Source organism: Schistocerca gregaria, chromosome 2 (genome assembly GCF_023897955.1).
Source record: "Schistocerca gregaria isolate iqSchGreg1 chromosome 2, iqSchGreg1.2, whole genome shotgun sequence".
In the NCBI taxonomy this organism is placed as follows: Eukaryota; Metazoa; Arthropoda; class Insecta; order Orthoptera; family Acrididae; genus Schistocerca; species Schistocerca gregaria.
In genome coordinates this window covers 448,273,571-448,292,453 of record NC_064921.1, presented here as the reverse complement: position 1 = coordinate 448,292,453, position 18,883 = coordinate 448,273,571, and the positions used below count along the sequence as shown (strand labels likewise).

Here is an 18,883-nt window from a genome sequence, read left to right as displayed (position 1 = left end):
TGACATGTGAAAGACTCAAATAAAAATTTCATTAACTTGTTTGTCATCAACAACCTATCTGCATTTCCAATGAAAATAACCTGTGTTTGGATATATAATATGTATAGATAAAAAATGTGTTCAACAAGTGGTGGCAGAAGAAAACACATAACAGATGTGGAAATGCATGAGCTTTCAGAGTCAGTGGTTCCTACTTCTGGGAGCATGGATGCAGGGAAAGAAATAAGGATGAAGGAAGAGGACTGGTGAGGTTTCAGAAATGGGAAGCATTAAGGAAAGTTTCCCAGAACCATGAGTCAGGGGAGATTTAGCAGACAGGATGAGAAGGAAAGGCCCTGTAGTGTGGATGTTCATAGATGTCCCACTCAAATATCTGACACAGGAAGACACCACTGGGCAGTATATAGACATGCATTGTTATGCAACACAACAAGTCTACATGAGAACTTGCCTCTATAGTGATTCTGTGAAACCCGGCAAAGATGTTCAAAGGTAGTACATAAAGCAACATTATTGATTGTTGTGTTAAAGGGCATGCAATCAATGAGTAGAGCCCCTTCGCTTTCCTAGAGTACAGAAGCCATCAGTTTTTTTAATTGATGTAGTTTGTTTGAACGTGTGAGACTTCTTTGGTGTCTGAGGATTATGCCAGTCCATAGACTATTGCATCAATGTGGGGTCGTTATGAAGCACCCATATTGCACCTCGTGTAACAGTCTGGTCAATGAACATGTTGCCGCCTCTTCTGTAGTGCTCCAATAATGCTAATGCAGCATCCATTTTCACAGCCTTCTGAGAATCTGTAAGCATGCATACCACCCACCATGCACTGATTTTATGATACCCTATTTGTAATTTCATTCTCAATTGCAAGCACAGATTTTGTGATACCATAGTATTAATTTCACACACAATTGAAAAAGACATTTCCTGACATTTTAAATGCATGTGGCTAATTGTGAGTGGTCAATTATCTCATATGATGTGATCCACCTTTCGTTTCAGTGCATCTGCAATGATGGAGGGTACCCTGATCTCTCTTCATCATGAACATCTGTTTGCTTATTCTTAAACATTATGTACCACTTTTGAACACGGGCTGCATTTATTACACCTTCACTATAAATGGGAACAAGTCAGTGGTGAATATCAACATTTTCCACATGCAGAAAATGAATAACACCTTGTACCTCACTTTCGGCAAGATTTGCAATCAGAACAGCCACTGTTACAGCTAGCTCTCTACTTACCATACGACAGTGTTCAATTTACAGTCACATGTGGCAACTGCCGCATCTCTGAACACCAGAAACCAATGAGAGGCTGCCACAAGACAGGTGCATGGGCTGTGTGTGCAAGCATTATTTACTTTCAGGATGGCCCTTTATATAAAATCTTCTAGGAAATTGAAATGCCTGAGGCAGCAATAACTTCTGCAGTCATTGCATTTGCAGGCATCATTGGATTTTTTTGTACAGTTAAAGTTACGTATTGATTCCATTTTGGAGCAATTGTCTTTGGCCAGTCTAGTGGTGACCAATGACAAAGATTCCCTGTGTCTTGGAAACATCACCAATCCCTTTTTATAACCATAAATAAGACATTCAAAGATGTTGAAATGGTAGTCTATGTTTCATATACAAACACAGGAGCCATATGATTTCTCTGTTGCATTATAAAATAAACTTCATCAAGTAAATATACTCTGTTCACAACAAAGCTGCAGAGACATTATGGTTGTAATACAGTGCCTTTTTCATCTCCAAATGTGGTATCACTAGATGTTGCATGTAAATTTGAAGTAGGGATAATAAAAAGTTATCTTAATAACATACCTTATCAATATTGTAGTCGGTTATCATGACGAACAGTTCTGCTGGAAATCCTTCAGTTGTTCCCTTTGGGATAAGCATGTGTTGTGGCCATCCACAGCCACAGTAAGCAAAACCTTCTTCCTTTCTTGTGTCAGAACTATTTAAATTACTAAATGTTCGTTCTGATGGAACTGTTACTGATGACTCTATTGAGTGTCGCTCATATTTGTTGCAACCAGGATCCACTAGAAAATTATATATTCTGTGAGAATGGCATAAAGTCACATCCACTGATTCCACACTTTATTGTGGTGCCTGTCCATCAAACAATTAAAATGTCAACATGCAAGACCTCAAGTAAGAAAGAAAAGACCCTGAATAACTGACCTTTTTCTAAACCACATAAACACTAAATAATTATTAGAGAGTCATTACTGAGTAACTCTGTTAGTGCAATATTAAACTATATTTTTACTACTGAGTACCTGGCTTTCATTCACTGAGTTAGGAATCAATTCCCAAGAACTAATCACGATATTGTCACACTCAGCAATACTTACTCCTCACAGTGAAGTGATCAAGCTCTATGAAGAGATGTTTCTGATCTCGAAATAACATGGGAACACCACGTTCATCATACTTTGGTGCCATAAATATTCTCAATGTACCCTTTCGAGGAGGTCCATCATTGTTGACCTAGGTTTCGTACACCAAAAAAAAACTGTAGTTAATATAAGGACACAAAATAGAAAATAAAAAATGGGTAAAACATGTACTAAATTTCTTAACTAATGTTTTATGACTTTGTTACTATACAGATACAATGTCTAAGGTCAATTAAGACAGTGCTTGATTAGTTTCTGACATAATGGCTAGAAGGTAGAGAATTCAAAGCCGAAAACAAACAAAAATGTAATTAACATTTTTCTGTAATTTTTCCCAATAGCTCATAAACACCCTGATGTTACTTTTGGTGATGGATAATGGCAAAATGCAAAGCAGTGAATTCAGGTTCAATTGGATAGCAAAATTACTTCAATGAATATCCCATTATGAATGTCTTGTTTCAAATAGGTACTTACCCTCAGTACAATTTAAGCATTTTGTCTTTTATGTGGTTTAGCACATGAATAAGTTAAACACAATGCTGTTGGTGACTACTACCAATGTAACAACAATGCAAATGTATAAATAGCTGTTTATAATTAAGAACCTTTGAAGACAGAGGGCATCAAAAGGGCTCAAAAGAGCAGAAGAAGAAGACAACTGTTGTGCTAGGTAGTATGTTGAGGCATCCGCATTGCTCACAATGGGGCAAAGCAGAAATCATTCCTTATGCATCATCTCCAGAAGAGTTCAGTGGATGAAAACAATGGAAGACATCTGCTCTTCTCTAGTCCAGCCAGTTTCCTGTCTAATTGCAAAAGAGTTCTAAGCTCCATCAAACAGAGAGCAGGCAGCCCATGCGGGTGCCTGCTTCAGCCTCTGTGTTGCATGCTATGGCCTAGTGAAACAGGAGGCAGTCACCCATTTTACACCACCCTTGCTTGCAGCAGCCAGCTGGTTGGTTGTGATTTTCTACAGAGATTGCCATGAGCAAGTGCTGGCAAGATGGCAAAAGAAACAGGAAAACAGACTTGTTGTGTGACAATGTATTTTTGCACAACTTGCACCATGTTGGTAATAAAAATATGACAAAATACGGCAGCAATATGGGCAGAAATAGGTATTTTATTTATTTATAAGTAAATTCGTTCTTGCATTAGGCATCATACTAGATGTATGTCACGAATGTACACATGTTTGTATGTAGATGTATGTAATGTAAAATGGAGTTCAGTTTAAATTATAATATTTGCTTGTGCAAACTAATGGTGCTGTTGTAGTACAATTTAAGTAACTAACATGTAATTTACAAAACGTCTGAATTATTGTTACATTACCACTCATTACAAATAAAATATGTCAGTAATTAGTTCCTGTCAGTGAGTAGGTATGTAGTTTGTGCACTTCAAAGGAAGTTATGTAGATAACATACCACTAAGGCAACAATTTCTGCAGTATCAACTTGTAACTTTAAAAGACTTGCCACTATTGAGACTGTGTATGGAAAGCATTTTCTACCACACAATTGGCCCTGTAAACTGATTTTTTAATTGAAAATTGCCTTCCAAGGCTGCAGATTTGTGAAAAGGGTGTGTCAGATACATTTGAAATTTTTACTCTTCATCACAGGTCAGCAGGTGAGGGCAAGGGTATGTTTGTCCATGATAATTGTTTTGGAGGCCTTGTATGAATTTGCAGAAAAAGAAAGTTTTCAAAAACTGTGCTGTCAGAGTGTCTGCCACAACCACCCAAGCTGACAAATGCAAAATTGTAATTGTGATCAACAACTGCATGCAGGGCAACTGAAAAAAGGTTTTTGTAACAAATGAAAATTGATCCACAATTTTAAGGACACCTAATTCACACATGTTTCTTAACTATACTGCCAATGTAGCTACAAAAGTGCCAATATTCTAGGAAGCTCATCTCAGTTTTATTTCACATTTCTTCTTTTGGTTGTAGAATATTGTTTGGTTCTTGACACATGTTAAGCCTTCCTGACAGTATGACACAGGATTGTGTATGGCTAGCACTTCAGGACAAACTTGTAATATATTACCAGCATTTTTTATTAACTGAAATCTATGTACTAGCCATACACAATACTGTGTCATACTGTTGGGTTACAATATTGTATGTGCTTTACTAAACCACAGCATTGACTGTTTTCTAAAGAATACATGTAGGTATAGATCTTAATTGTTTTCTCTTGAAGGGCACCACTAAAATGTCAAACAAATCTCTTTTGTGTCTGTCAGTTGTTTCCAGCAAATTTTCTCATTTTCAATTTAAAAAAGACATAATATACCCAGTTCTGCAGTGAACACATAGTGCATAGTGGGGCGATCACTCTGTTGTAGAAATAATTCAAAAACCAACATTGCTTAAATACTGTTTACTGGATAACAGGTTTCAACACACTAAAGGTGCCATCATATGATATGAATGCAGATTAACATTTATAAATGATTCGGATATTTTTTGTGACAATGGTTTTATATCAGCTGGTCTGAATCATGTATCGTTACATCCAAATGGTTTATAAATATTAATCTACATTCAGATCTGATGATGGCACCTTAAATGTGTTGAAACCGGTTATCCAGCAAACAATATTTAAGCAATCTTGGCTTCTGAATTATTTATACCCAGTTCTGCACATGTAGAAATACTATGCCAATGATAAGTGAGGAAACAATAATCAGGATAGAAACTTCCAAATTTTTATGTAGCCCTACTCATATTTATGAGAATTCAAACTAGGAAAAGCACATTTTTAATCCACTCAGCCACATTAGCACTTTGAATCATTGCTAACCATTGGGATAGAGATATGAGTACATAATAGTATTTTGCATGTTTTTATTTAATAATATCCTATGGAATAATGTTTTGGAGAAAGTCATGTTTAAGAAAGAAAGTTTTCATTGCTCAAAAACATGCTGTAACAATAATATGTGGTGTTTTTATGCCACTCTGTGCTTATTGTGTCACTGACTATTGTTGCATAAAACAAGACCAGTTGAAAAATACTCTTGTAGACTCTTGACTCAGCCTTGGTAGAGGCAAGATCTATTTTCAGATTCATTTTAAGAAATTCATGACAGTCAAGCTAACTTTCTTTTAACTGTAACTCATCTTGTTTATAATGTTCGACAGTAGAGGTTCTTACAGAAAGTTGCATATGTAGGTTGAAAGTGTGAATTATGTTGTGCATGTAAGTCAAATGCGTCATTAACTGACGAAAAGGAAAGTTTGTATGTCTACTTTCACAAAATGTTAGAACATGGCAACCTGTGTGAAAGAACCAAGAAAACAGGAATTTTAAGGCAAAAATGGGGAAAGAAGTGGTTGTGTGTTGCCATAGCAACCAAACAGAATAAGATAAGGAAAGTACTCCGAGACATTGGAATATGTTTAAGTATCCAATGGAGCAAAATTTGAAAGGAAAGACTGTGAAGAAATGAAATGATAAAAACAGCAAAGAAGATTTCAACATATTTGTCTAAGAAGAAGTACGCATAGAACACTTCAACCAAGTAGATCCAGTGCGAGGAGTATACAGCTCTCATACACATCGCGGGGATGCAGACATGGCATCCAACCCACATCCAATGCCACCAGTTCCATCTCCTCTTCACCGTTGCTGACCTGCCTCCACATCCGCTCACCTACACTACAATAATTCTACACTGGGTGAGCGTGAAACAAAACTTCATTACTTTAGTATGAAGTGGTACAAGATACTGACAAGTGAACTTTTATTGTGTCATTATCGTATTTAAAGTTTGTTTTAAATGCTTACTTGGTCTAAGGCATATAAAAGTATTTAGAATATACACAAGAGCACTTGCCCGTGAAAGGCAAAGGTCCCGAGTTCGAGTCTCGAGTGGGCACACAGTTTTAATCCATCAGGAAGTTTCATATCAGCACACACTATGCAGCAGAGTGAAAATCTCATTCTGGAAACATCCCCCAGGCTGTGGCTAAGCCATGTCTCCGCAGTATCCTTTCTTTCACGAGTGCTAGTTCTGCAAGGTTCACAGGAAAGCTTCTGTAAAGTTTGGAAGGTAGGAGACAAGATACTGGCAGAAGTAAAGCTGTGAGGACCGGGCGTGAGTCATGCTTCAGTAGCTCAGATGGTAGAGCACTTGCCCGGGGCTTGCCCGCAAAAGGCAAAGTTCCCAAGTTCGAGTCTCGGTCGGGCACACAGTTTTAATCTTTCAGGAAGTTCAATATACAAGAAGTTGGGAACACTCAAGAAACGGTTATGCCATGAAAGTTAGCTGAGTTGATAAAATTAATCAGAGCTCAGAGTGCGAATCTAGGGTTGGTAAAATCTCAATTAAATGCTGAAAGTCTCGAGTTAAACTCATTATATTCGCAATTAAATACTCTGAGAGAAACTGTAAATATTCAAATGACAAATTTGGGTTTTGTTGAGTGCCAGGGTTGATTCTCAAAGTGAAGAATTTAGTAATCTGTGCACGGGTGCTTTGAGGACTGAATTTGACACTATAAGTATTAAAGTAGAGAATTTTGAAAGTAGACCTAAACATGAATTGACAAACTCTTTGACTACTCATACAAATCATATGTTTACCGAGCATATTCTGAAACAGATTTGGAAAAAAGGTTAGAACTTGACACTGAGAACAAATGTAATAATGTAGAATGCAAACTTATTGAAAAGTTAGAATCTTTTGAAAATATGTACAATATTAAGTATGATGATGTAAGATGTGGGTTTTATAGAATGAGAGGTACTGGCAGAAGTAAAGCTGTGAGGATGGTGTGTGAGTTGTGCTTGAGTAGCTCAGATGACTATGCGAATGTAGATGAGATGTGGCTCAAATTCAAAGACATAGTAGCAACAGCAATTGAGATATTCATACCTCATAAATTGGTAAGAGATGGAACGGATCCCCCATGGTACACAAAAAAGGTCCGAACGCTGTTGCAGAGGCAACGGAAAAAGCATGCGAAGTTCAGAAGAACGCGAAATCCCGAAGATGGGCTAAAATTTACAGACGCGTGAAATTTGGCACGTACTTCGATGCGAGATGCCTTTAATAGGTTCCACAATGAAACATTGTCTCGAAATTTGGTAGAAAATCCGAAGAAATTCTGGTCATATATAAAGTACACAAGCGGCAAGACGCAGTCAATACCTTCGCTGCACAGTGCCGCTGGTACTGTTATCGACGACTGTGCTGCTAAAGCGGAGTTATTGAACGCAGTTTTCCGAAATTCCTTCATCAGGAAAGACGAATTGAATATTCCAGAATTTGAAACACGAACATCTGCTAGCATGAGTTTCTTAGAAGTAGATACCTTAGGGGTTGCGAAGCAACTCAAATCGCTCGATACGGGCAAGTCTTCAGGTCCAGATTGTATACCGATTAGGTTCCTTTCAGATTACGCTGATACTATAGCTCCCTACTTAGCACTCATATACAACCGCTCGCTCACCGATAGATCTGTACCTACAGATTGGAAAATTGCGCAGGTAGCACCAGTGTTCAAGAAGGGTAGTAGGAGTAATCCATTTAACTACAAACCTATATCATTGACGTCGGTTTGCAGTAGGGTTTTGGACCATATACTGTATTCAAACATTATGAATCACCTCGAAGGGAATGATCTATTGACACGTAATCAGCATGGCTTCAGAAAACATCGCTCTTGTGCAACGCAGCTAGCTCTTTATTCGCACGAAGTAATGGCCGCTATTGACAGGGGATCTCAAGTTGATTCCGTATTTTTAGATTTCCAGAAAGCTTTTGACACCGTTCCTCATAAGCGACTTCTAATCAAGCTGCGGAGCTATGGGGTATCGTCTCAGTTGTGCAACTGGATTCGTGATTTCCTGTCAGGAAGGTCGTAGTAATAGATGGCAAATCATCGAGTAAAACTGAAGTGATATCAGGTTTTCCCCAGGGAAGCGTCCTGGGACCTCTACTGTTCCTGATCTGGGCAACAATCTGAGCAGTTCTCTTAGACTGTTCGCAGATGATGCTGTAATTTACCGTCTAGTAAGGTCATCCGAAGACCAGTATCAGTTGCAAAGCGATTTAGAAAAGATTGCTGTATGGTGTGTCAGGTGGCAGTTGACGCTAAATAACGAAAAGTGTGAGATGATCCACATGAGTTCCAAAAGAAATCCGTTGGAATTCGATTACTTGATAAATAGTACAATTCTCAAGGCTGTCAATTCAACTAAGTACCTGGGTGTTAAAATTACGAACAACTTCAGTTGGAAGGACCACATAGATAATATTGTCAGGAAGGCGAGCCAAAGGTTGCGTTTCATTGGCAGGACACTTAGAAGATGCAACAAGTCCACTAAAGAGACAGCTTACACTACACTCGTTCGTCCTCTGCTAGAATATTGCTGCGCGGTGTGGGATCCTTACCAGGTGGGATTGACGGAGGACATCGAAAGGGTGCAAAAAAGGGCAGCTCATTTTGTATTATCACGTTATAGGGGAGAGAGTGTGGCAGATATGATACACGAGTTGGGATGGAAGTCATTACAGCATAGACATTTTTCGTCGCGGCGAGACCTTTTTACGAAATTTCAGTCACCAACTTTCTCTTCCGAATGCGAAAATATTTTGTTGAGCCCAACCTACATAGGTAGGAATGATCATCAAAATAAAATAAGAGAAATCAGAGCTCGAACAGAAAGGTTTAGGTGTTCATTTTTCCCGCTCACTGTTCGGGAGTGGAATAGTAGAGAGATAGTATGATTGTGGTTCGATGAACCCTCTGCCAAACACTTAAATGTGAATTGCAGAGTAGTCATGTAGATGTAGATGTAGATGTAGATGTAGATGGTAGAGCATTTGCAAGGGAAAGACAAAGGTCCTGACTTCAAGTCTCAGTCCAGCACACAGTTTTAATCTTCCAGGAAGTTTCATGGGTATTATACTTTACAAGAGAGTGTAGATAAGCAGAATGAGTTAATGCCAATCATTCAGTAGCAAATTACAGGTGTAAGTACACGGGTAGACAGTGGGGAAAGGAATTTCAAAGAGAAAATAGCTAACTCTGATACTATAAATGCAATTAGGTTGGAGGAGCTATTTGGAGAAATTATAGATCGAAAAGTTACTGAGAGAATAACATCCAGGAACGTATCACCTATTCCTTCTTCCGAACTCATTAATACTAGGAAGGATATGGACGACCTGTGGAAAGAGATTAAGCTTATCCAGGATAAAGTAGAAAAAAGGGTTTCTTCACCTAATGTTGTATTAACCAGTGAAGCTATGACCAATTTACAATGGGGAGCTAATTCAGGGTTATCTAGACAATTCCCTAAATTTAAGCCAGATGGAGGTGTACATCTGACACATTTCTTGAAAAGGTATAACCAAGCATTACCAAAAAATTGGGAAGATTCTAAGGAGATCGAATTTGCTGTGGGGTACCTTCTCAGGGAAGCCTCAGAATGGGGTACAGTAAACATCGAGAATTTTTCCTGTTGGTAGGACTTTCAAAAGAAATTTGAAGAAAATTACTGGTCTCCCAGTGCACAAGAGAGGTTAATATCAGATCCATGGGTTCAGGATGGAGTCATCTATCCCCCAGGGATGTTAATATTCAGATTTAACAGGCAGAGTGATGACTGTCACACCCCGAGTTGTTCTTGGTGTTTTTTCCAAATAATTTCCTGCACCAAATTCCTTTAAAATCTGGAACTATACTGCAATCTTATTGCTTAAAAAAATGTATATGACCATAAAATAGAGACCGACTTAAGATAATCACAGATAGAAAAAAACAGTGATGTCTAGACAAAATAAATTGGATAGAGCATTATATTTGTGGAAAATGTAATATGATGTGACTAACTTAATAATTGTTATACCGAAGTGTACAGCTTTTCTGTTTTGCATAGAGTATTTTATACCTTTTATGAGATGTGATATAGATGGGAGGGTTTGTATAAATTTTGAAAGGGGTAGGTGTTGTAGCTAAAAGCTTGATTTACAAGAACAGATAAATCATGTCTAACACAAAACACACATCACACCTTCCAAACAACCCTCACAAACAAGTGTGCCTGATTCTTCTTCATTTGCCGTTTCCATAGGGCTGCTAGGCTTTCTTTCGGAGACCTCAAAGGGTGAAGGTGGGACAAGTCCACTCTGCAGGAGACAATTTAACACCAAACTTCCTCACTCAAGTATCTGAGAAGTAGGGATCCTGGGGAAGGGGAGGTGGGAAGGGTTTCCTGTCTTCTTTCTCTTCTTCGATCCTAGCAACCACATCTACTTTTTCCTTTCTTACTTCTCATCTTGACGACCTGTCTATCTTTTCCCTCTTTCCATATTCACAAACTTGTATAACTGAAGTTCTTCCTGTTTCCAGGGTTACTAATAACCTACATCTTATCTTTAGATAAGAAGGTCGAAGAATCAGACTACAGAAACACACATACACATATACACAAATATACACTTCTACACAAACATTAACTTATATAAGACAAAGACTGTCAAGATGTGAGAACCAACAGGTCTTGTACGGGAAAAGGTGTGTACATAGGGAATTATGCACACATATATGGGGTGTTATGATGGTTCTGAACAACTATAAAGTAGTAATGAGTAATAGATAAATAAGAGAGAGGTCAGAGTAAAGAAAGAAAATGAAAGTAGCAGTAGAATTATTCCAGTTGATCATTAAGCAATGTCAGTGCAATAAAAACTCTGATGAATTGAAGGGTAGTGGGATGTAAGTAGTACATATAGACATAATATCTATTGAATGTATAGAAGTTGATAAGTAGAGGAGGACTCTAGGGAGGGAATGATATATTAAAGAATGAATTCGAAGTTCAAAATAGATTTATAGCTTTACCAGAAGATACTTTATTATGGTATACATAAAAATGTATATTAGGGTAATGAACCATGAGGCCTACTCAGAAAGGATAAGGGATGCATACCCAGCATTCACTAAGTATAAAGGGCAGACATACCTATGTGGAGACAGGATGAACTGTCGCCTAAAAAACAGGAATGTTTTAAAAAAGAGCAAACCTACCACAATGGAAAGAGGAAGTGCTCTCATAAAGTCAACCCACAACCAAGGAATAGGTGCTGATCCTAGGAGAAGGGGACAGTATCATGACAAAAGTCAAATTTTATAGGAATTATTCTCAAAGGTGTAAATTCTATGAACAACTGGCATTATTATGTTTCGTGGAAGTAAATGAGTGTCAAAAGAACACTTTCATTTTGACCAGAGTTCCTCCAAGCTACAACTAATGAAAATAGTACATACTAGGAAAACGGCAGTACAAAAAGATAAGAATAGAAAATAAAATTACTCATGTGTCATAAACACCTGCAGTTTTTGATTGCAAAAGGAAATAAACAAAAGAAAAAGAGTCCTCAAAATTCATAAATATTAATAATGCTGACTAAAACCATGAGTAAATTCTCATATCTTAATAACAAAGTAAAAAATGACAAGAACAGAGAAACAATAAGCAAAAGATTATTCCAGAGAGGACAGAGAATTGTTATGGAAGGACGGATACATATATAAGCTATGTAAAAAATATATGCTGTTAAGATATGAACTGTTATTATGAGTTATATTACTTGCATAATGATTATGTATAAAATATCGTGTGTTCAATCGGGGGAGGGGGGAGGGAGGTATTATATGTAGTCATTTGAGAATTTCTGTGTAAATTATTCCAGAACCACTCAACCTTCTACCATCTCGAATGCACAATGACCTAGATATGAGCGTGGGATGGTAAAATTCTACCTACTGCATGTCACATGTTTGTGTGCATTACTTGCATAATGATTATGTATAAAATATTGTGTGTTCGATCGGGGTGGGGGTGGGGGATTATATGTAGTGATTTGAGAATTTCTGTGTAAATTATTCTGGAACAACTCAACCTTCTACCATCTCAAACACATGATGTTCTAGATATGAGTGTGAGATGGTAAAATCCTACCTACTGCATGTCACCTGTTTGTGTGGGCAGGTTTAAAATCAATCTTGGGAAGAAAGTAGAATGGCGGTCAAACAGCACCGACAAGTACCTGTCAGGCAATCCATACAGGTCTTAGTCCATGTGTAAGGAAGAACCATGGAGTTTTTATGCTGCTCTGTGATTATTGTGCCATTGACTATTGTTATGTGAAACAAGAACAGTTGAAAAAATACTCTTGTAGACTCTTGACTCAGTCTTGTTAGAGGTAAGATGTATTTTCAGATTCATTTTAAGAAAGTCATTGTAGTCAAGCCAACTTTCTTTCAACTGTAACTCATTTTGATAATATTCTTCTCGGGTATGCAGCCGGATCATGACGTCTTCATGACACAATATTTCCGCGGTCCAACTGGCCGCCATCTTCAGGTGAGAGTGCTGGTGCACGTTCTCGTGGGAACTGACTTCCCAGCGCAAGCGGCGGCCCCTATATAGGCCGCAGAAGACCCACAACGCGTGCGCGAGAAGGTGCCGTAACTGCCCTCTAGCACAGTAGACATACGCCGCCGCCAGTGATGGAAAGAGGCGAAATCGAGATATCGCTGTCAAAAATTAAAAAATAAAAATAAATAAAAAAAAATTTTATTCCGACGATGGAACCACAGACCGTTGTTTTTTAATGTCAGATAACACTGGGTCCCAAGACTTACTTAAAAGAAAACCCTTGTCTCTATTAATAAGATTGTCAGATAACCGAATCTCTATGGATTCTTTTAAAATACAGTCCCAATAGCGAGATGCAGGGGCAACCATTTGTGTCTCGTCATATAGTATTCTGTGTCTCTCGGTGAGACAGTGTTCCGCCACTGCAGACTTCTCAGGTTGAAGCAGTCTTGTGTGCCGCTGATGCTCAACACATCGCTCCTGAATGGTCGGATTGTCTGACCAATATAAGTCTTTCCACAGTGGCAAGGGATCTTGTAAACACCGGGCTTCCTCAAACCCAAGTCATCCTTAACAGAGCCAAGGAGCGCTCTAATCTTGGCTGGTGGACGAAAAATACTTTTGATGTGATATCTTTTCCAAATCCTTCCTATCTTCGAGGAAAAGGCAGAAAAGCTACCGATTTGCTGGTATCTTCTGGTGGTTCAGGCGAAGGTCCAAACTGGAAAGCATGATGGATCTGTTTATCTGTAAAGCCATTCTGCTTGAACACAATCTTAATATGGTCCAATTCTTGTGTCAAGCTTTCTCCATCTGAAATGGCATAAGCTCTTCTCGCCAACTTCCGCAGGACCCCCGTACGCTGGAACGATGGATGACAGCTAGAAGCATGTAAGTAACGGTCCGTGTGCGTAGGCTTTCGATAAACGCTGTGTCCCAGTGTCCCATCATCCTTTCTGTACACCAGAACATCCAGAAACGGAAGCGTTCCATCATTTTCCACCTCCATTGTAAATTTGATGCTAGGATGCAGGGAATTGAAATGATCTAGGAGGCGGTCCAGAGCTTCTCTCCCATGAGGCCACACCATAAACGTATCGTCAACGTACCTCCAAAAACAGGTTGGTTTTAAGGACGCTGTCTTCAGCGCCATGTCCTCAAAATCTTCCATAAAAAGATTGGTGACTATTGGGACAAAGGGCTCCCCATAGCCACTCTGTCAGTCTGTTCAAAATATTTGTCATTGAATAAAAAGTACGTCGACGTTAACACGTGGCGACAAAGCCTGGTTGTTTCCTCATCCAGTTTCTCACCAATTAATTGCAAGGATTCTTCCAGAGGAACCCGGGTAAAAAGCGACATGACATCAAAACTCACAAGCAAATCCCAGGGACTAAGAGACAAGGACTTCAATCTCTGAATAAACACCATAGAATTGGAAATGTGATGTTAGCATTTACCGACGTGAGGGCCAAGAACAGATGCTAAATACTTGGCTAGATTGTAGGTAGGAGTGCCCAAGACTTGGGACCCAGTGTTATCTGACATTAAAAAACAACGGTCTGTGGTTCTATTGTCGGAATAAAATTTTTTTTTATTTATTTTTATTTTTTAATTTTTGACAGCGATATCTCGATTTCGTCTCTTTCCATCACTGGCGGCGGGGTATGTCTATTGCGCTAGAGGGCAGTTACGGCACCTTCTCGCGCACGCATTGTGGGTCTTCTGTGGCCTATATAGGGGCCGCCGCTTGCACTGGGAAGTCAGTTCCGGCGAGATCGTGCACCAGCACTCTCACCTGAAGATGGCAGCCAGTTGGACCACGGAAATATTGTGTCATGAAGACGTCACGATCCGGCTGCATACCCGAGAAGAATATTATCAATTATTACGTCGGGAAAGCCTTCGTTGTAACTCATTTTGTTTGTAATGTTTGATGGTACAAGGTACTTACAGAAAGTTGCATATGTATGTTGAAAGTGTGAATTATGTTGTGCATGTAAATCAAATGCATCGTTAACTGACGAAAAGGAACGTTTGTGTGTCTACTCATTTTATAAGTAGAAATAGACTTAAAAGTTCCTGTACCTAGCTCTATTTGATGGAGAAGAAGTCAGGAGATTTTCCAGCAGCTGACTATCCCATAAAGAAGAGGGGCTCCAAAGTTCCAAGTAAGTCACTTCATAAAGAAGTGGAATGTGGCTTGAGCAAATAAATCAGTATAACCTACACCCACACCCACACTTTAAGTTGTCAGAACATTAGAAGAAATCCACTACAGTTCAGAAGGAACTATGATGTATGTAATTACAATACCACAAGACAAAATGACATCTATTATACCACATTATGTTTACCTTTAGTACAAATAATGGTAGACAATGTTGCCACAAAACTTTATGATCACTTGTCAAATGATACAAAATGTCTGGCAGACAGAGAACCTAAATTTGAAAACAAATTAAACAGTTTATCCTTGACAACTCCTCCTATTGTGCAGAAGAATTCTATTTATGTAATATGTAAATGATGATGGGTATCAATTATTAAATCATGTCTGTATTTCAGAAAAAAAAGGCTGGTGAATCATCAAAATCTAGTCATATTTATATATGAAAGTAAATTGACTCATTCTGCAGCATTGCAATTAATCATACAAATGATCTATTGAAACATAGAACTAACTAACTTAGGATAAGAATGATTCTCAGTTATTACTTCTATGATTTAGGCATTTCTGTCTTATGGACACTGAAAATATTTATTAATTAAGAAGTTGTCATTGAGATTACATTTTGTTAAAAACAAAGATTCCAAGACTTACCAAGCGGGAAAGCGCCGGCAGACAGGCACATGAATAAAACACACACACAGAATTACGAGCTTTCGCAACTGGCAGTTGCTTCGTCAGGAAAGAGGGAAGGAGAGGGAAAAATGAAAGGATGTGGGTTTTAAGGGAGAGGGTAAGGAGTCATTCCAATCCCGGGAGCGGAAAGACTTCCCTTAGGGGAAAAAAAGGACAGGTGCACACTCGCACACACACACACACATCCATTCGCACATACACAGACACAAGCAGACATATTTAAAGGCAAAGAACTCTTTGCCTTTAAATATGTCTGCTTGTGTCTGTGTATGTGCGGATGGATGTGTGTGTGTGTGTGTGTGTGCGAGTGTGCACCTGTCCTTTTTTTCCCCTAAGGGAAGTCTTTCCGCTCCCGGGATTGGAATGACTCCTTACCCTCTCCCTTAAAACCCACATCCTTTCATTTTTCCCTCTCCTTCCCTCTTTCCTGACGAAGCAACTGCCAGTTGCGAAAGCTCGTAATTCTGTGTGTGTGTTTTATTCATGTGCCTGTCTGCCGGCGCTTTCCCGCTTGGTAAGTCTTGGAATCTTTGTTTTTAATATATTTTTCCCATGTGGAAGTTTCTTTCTGTTTTATTTACATAGATTACATTTTGTAGTATATTTCTTTAGAAATTAATTCATAATATGATTATTAATTTTGGAAATCAGAATATTACATGCTACACGTATCACACTGTGTCTTAATTGTATTACAAATAGCTGTGTATGAATCTTCATCTCGTAAATGCCAATGCTTCACTCATAAAATGATGTCTCACTCCACTTTCACAACATTGCAATTGTTTAAATTTGCTATGCTTTTCACTTAGCACATGTTGCGGAATACTATCATGGTGATGTTTTCGTGAACAATAACCGAGACATCACAAATGCTTCATTTTACAACACATCTAATACCATTGCTATTAAGCTATTTAATACTGTGCTCAACTTATATTGCTCACTTTGTGTTTCAGCATTTTAAATGGCAAAAACAAAGAAAAATAATATTATAACAAGATTGTCACAGGTTGCACAGTCCTGACTGCCACTGTCTTTTACTAGCAGTATAATTGCTATTTAGTTCCAAAGTTCTGAATTAGCAGCACCCAGAACACCTCAAACAAGCAGTGTACCACCACCAGTGTCTGATAGCTTTTTTGGTAAAAAATCAATACAGTGCGACTTAACAATACCACAGTGCTGTAACTACCACCAAGTGCAGATCCAGGGTTGTTTCAAATTATTACAGTTCACTTTTTGTGGACGGGAGGCTGAGGTCCAGAACAGGGCAGCACACAAGGTCACAGGTTAGTTTGACTGATGGGAGAGTGTCACTGAGATGTTAAATGAATTAAATTGGCAGGCTCTTGAAGGTAGACAGAAACTTTCCCAAGAAAGTCTAATAACAAAGATGCATGAACTGGCTTTAAATGATGACTGTAGGAATGTAATACAACTCACTACATATCACATCCATTGGGGTTTTGAGAATAAAATTAGATTAATTACAGCCTGCACAGATGCATTTAAACAATCATTTTTCCCCACATCCATACATGAATGGAATGGGCCATGGGACATATCCTCTGCAGTGCACTTCACAGTGGTTTGCAGAGTATGGATGTAGATGGAGACTACCAGAGCAGCTTTATTGACTACTTTGTTACATTTAATGGTCCACAGTCCATAGTATTTTGGGTGTATATGGGTTAATCTCTACTACTTTTTCAATTGCAAATGCCTGAATCATTCAAGTGTCTGTCTATCTTCACATGCTAGATTAAAAGCATCAGATGGTGGTAAGAAACAGAAGACACAAGTACACAAAACTTAAGTATGAGGAGTGGAGCAAAGCCCTGTATCTTAGTTCCTATGAATATAATGTCATTACTTCATCCTTAATTTCTGGAAGAAGCTAATGAAAGTTCCCAGGTAATACTTGAGCTCGGACTTTCTGTGGTTGTGAGACAATTTTTGCAAGGCATTTGATTGTAGGTCACAGCATTTGTTTGCTCACATTCTTATTTTCCTTTTATGAATTCAGAGAGTAGAAAAACGGGTTTTAAAACTATTAATTACATATTCACTTAGCTTAATACAGCAATTTTAACTGAAAATTATTTTAGAATTGAGTGCCTAAAGTTTCCACAGTCGTAAAGGCACAAAACAAAAAAGGCAAATATGAAAGCATTTCTCCTACGCAATACTTAGAAAATTTTAGTTTATGCAGAGCAAGAATTCTATAAAAATTTTTGTTACTACGCTAAATACAAGTATTCCAACTGTTATATACACCCATTTGTAAAATTTCAACATGAATAGTGTTACATAGCCTGACATTGACTCATTTTGCATCATTATATTTTGCTAATGACCAACAAAACAGGTAACTAACTAAACTATGTACCATCAGATGAAAACCACTCAGGATGGCCAACAATACTTGCAACCAAAGATAATGTATTCCAGACAGATGATGTATGGTCTTTACATAACCACTGTTAGGATACCTTCATTGGTGTGACTGGTTTCTGAATCACCAGTTTCATTCTCAAATGTTTTGTTGATCACTTTTCCATATAGCCAAAATTATAAATCAAAGTGATACATCTGAATAAGATACTTTTATTGCACTTATGTCGTACCAAATTTCTTACTTTTCTTGTCTTTAGTGCAAGTTTGTAGCATCCTTGAATCAAGGTTTAGCATTTTGCGATGCTACCCCATGAAATGTTCCACATATGATAATGGTTGATTACCATACATAGTGGCAAACATCTTGAAGCTACTCATTTTGCTAGTCTGCCCCAGTTCTACATATTTAATTATCACAGATTCAAGTTTTCACTGAAGCTAAAGCAGATAAACTTGCTCCAGTTTTAAAGGTAATGAAATTTCACCAAAAGAATGGTGTCTCTTAAAATACTGTGATCATCTGTAATTGATACACAGTATCACTTCATTCCATGCACAAGAAGAAGTAATTGAAAATGATGCAGAAAAAGACTTATTGTCATGCTAAGTCTGAAATCAATTGTGTATCTAAATATCAACTGTGTATTCCAAGTAAAAAGTCTTTCTCATACATCAATGTAAATAATCAAAGTTGTACATGCTATTTCAGTGTGGTCTGATGTTATGTAGTCTACTATGCACATCTGTATTTTGTATAGTGTTGTTCACCCTATATATGTGTGTGTG

At 38.1% G+C, this 18,883-nt stretch overlaps 1 protein-coding gene across 1 annotated transcript in view; it reads right to left on the bottom strand.

Annotated features, from left to right (window-relative positions):
- The window catches only part of LOC126325567 (phenoloxidase 1-like), a 180,408-nt gene that overhangs the window by 1,001 nt on the left and 160,524 nt on the right, over nucleotides 1-18,883 (bottom strand). Inside the window, exons 13-14 of the mRNA XM_049995261.1 lie at nucleotides 2,375-2,510; nucleotides 1,836-2,059 (exon numbers count right to left, since the gene is read on the bottom strand). Of these exons, the coding sequence (XP_049851218.1) occupies nucleotides 1,836-2,059; nucleotides 2,375-2,510 (360 nt within the window). The remainder of the gene's footprint in view (nucleotides 1-1,835; nucleotides 2,060-2,374; nucleotides 2,511-18,883) is intronic.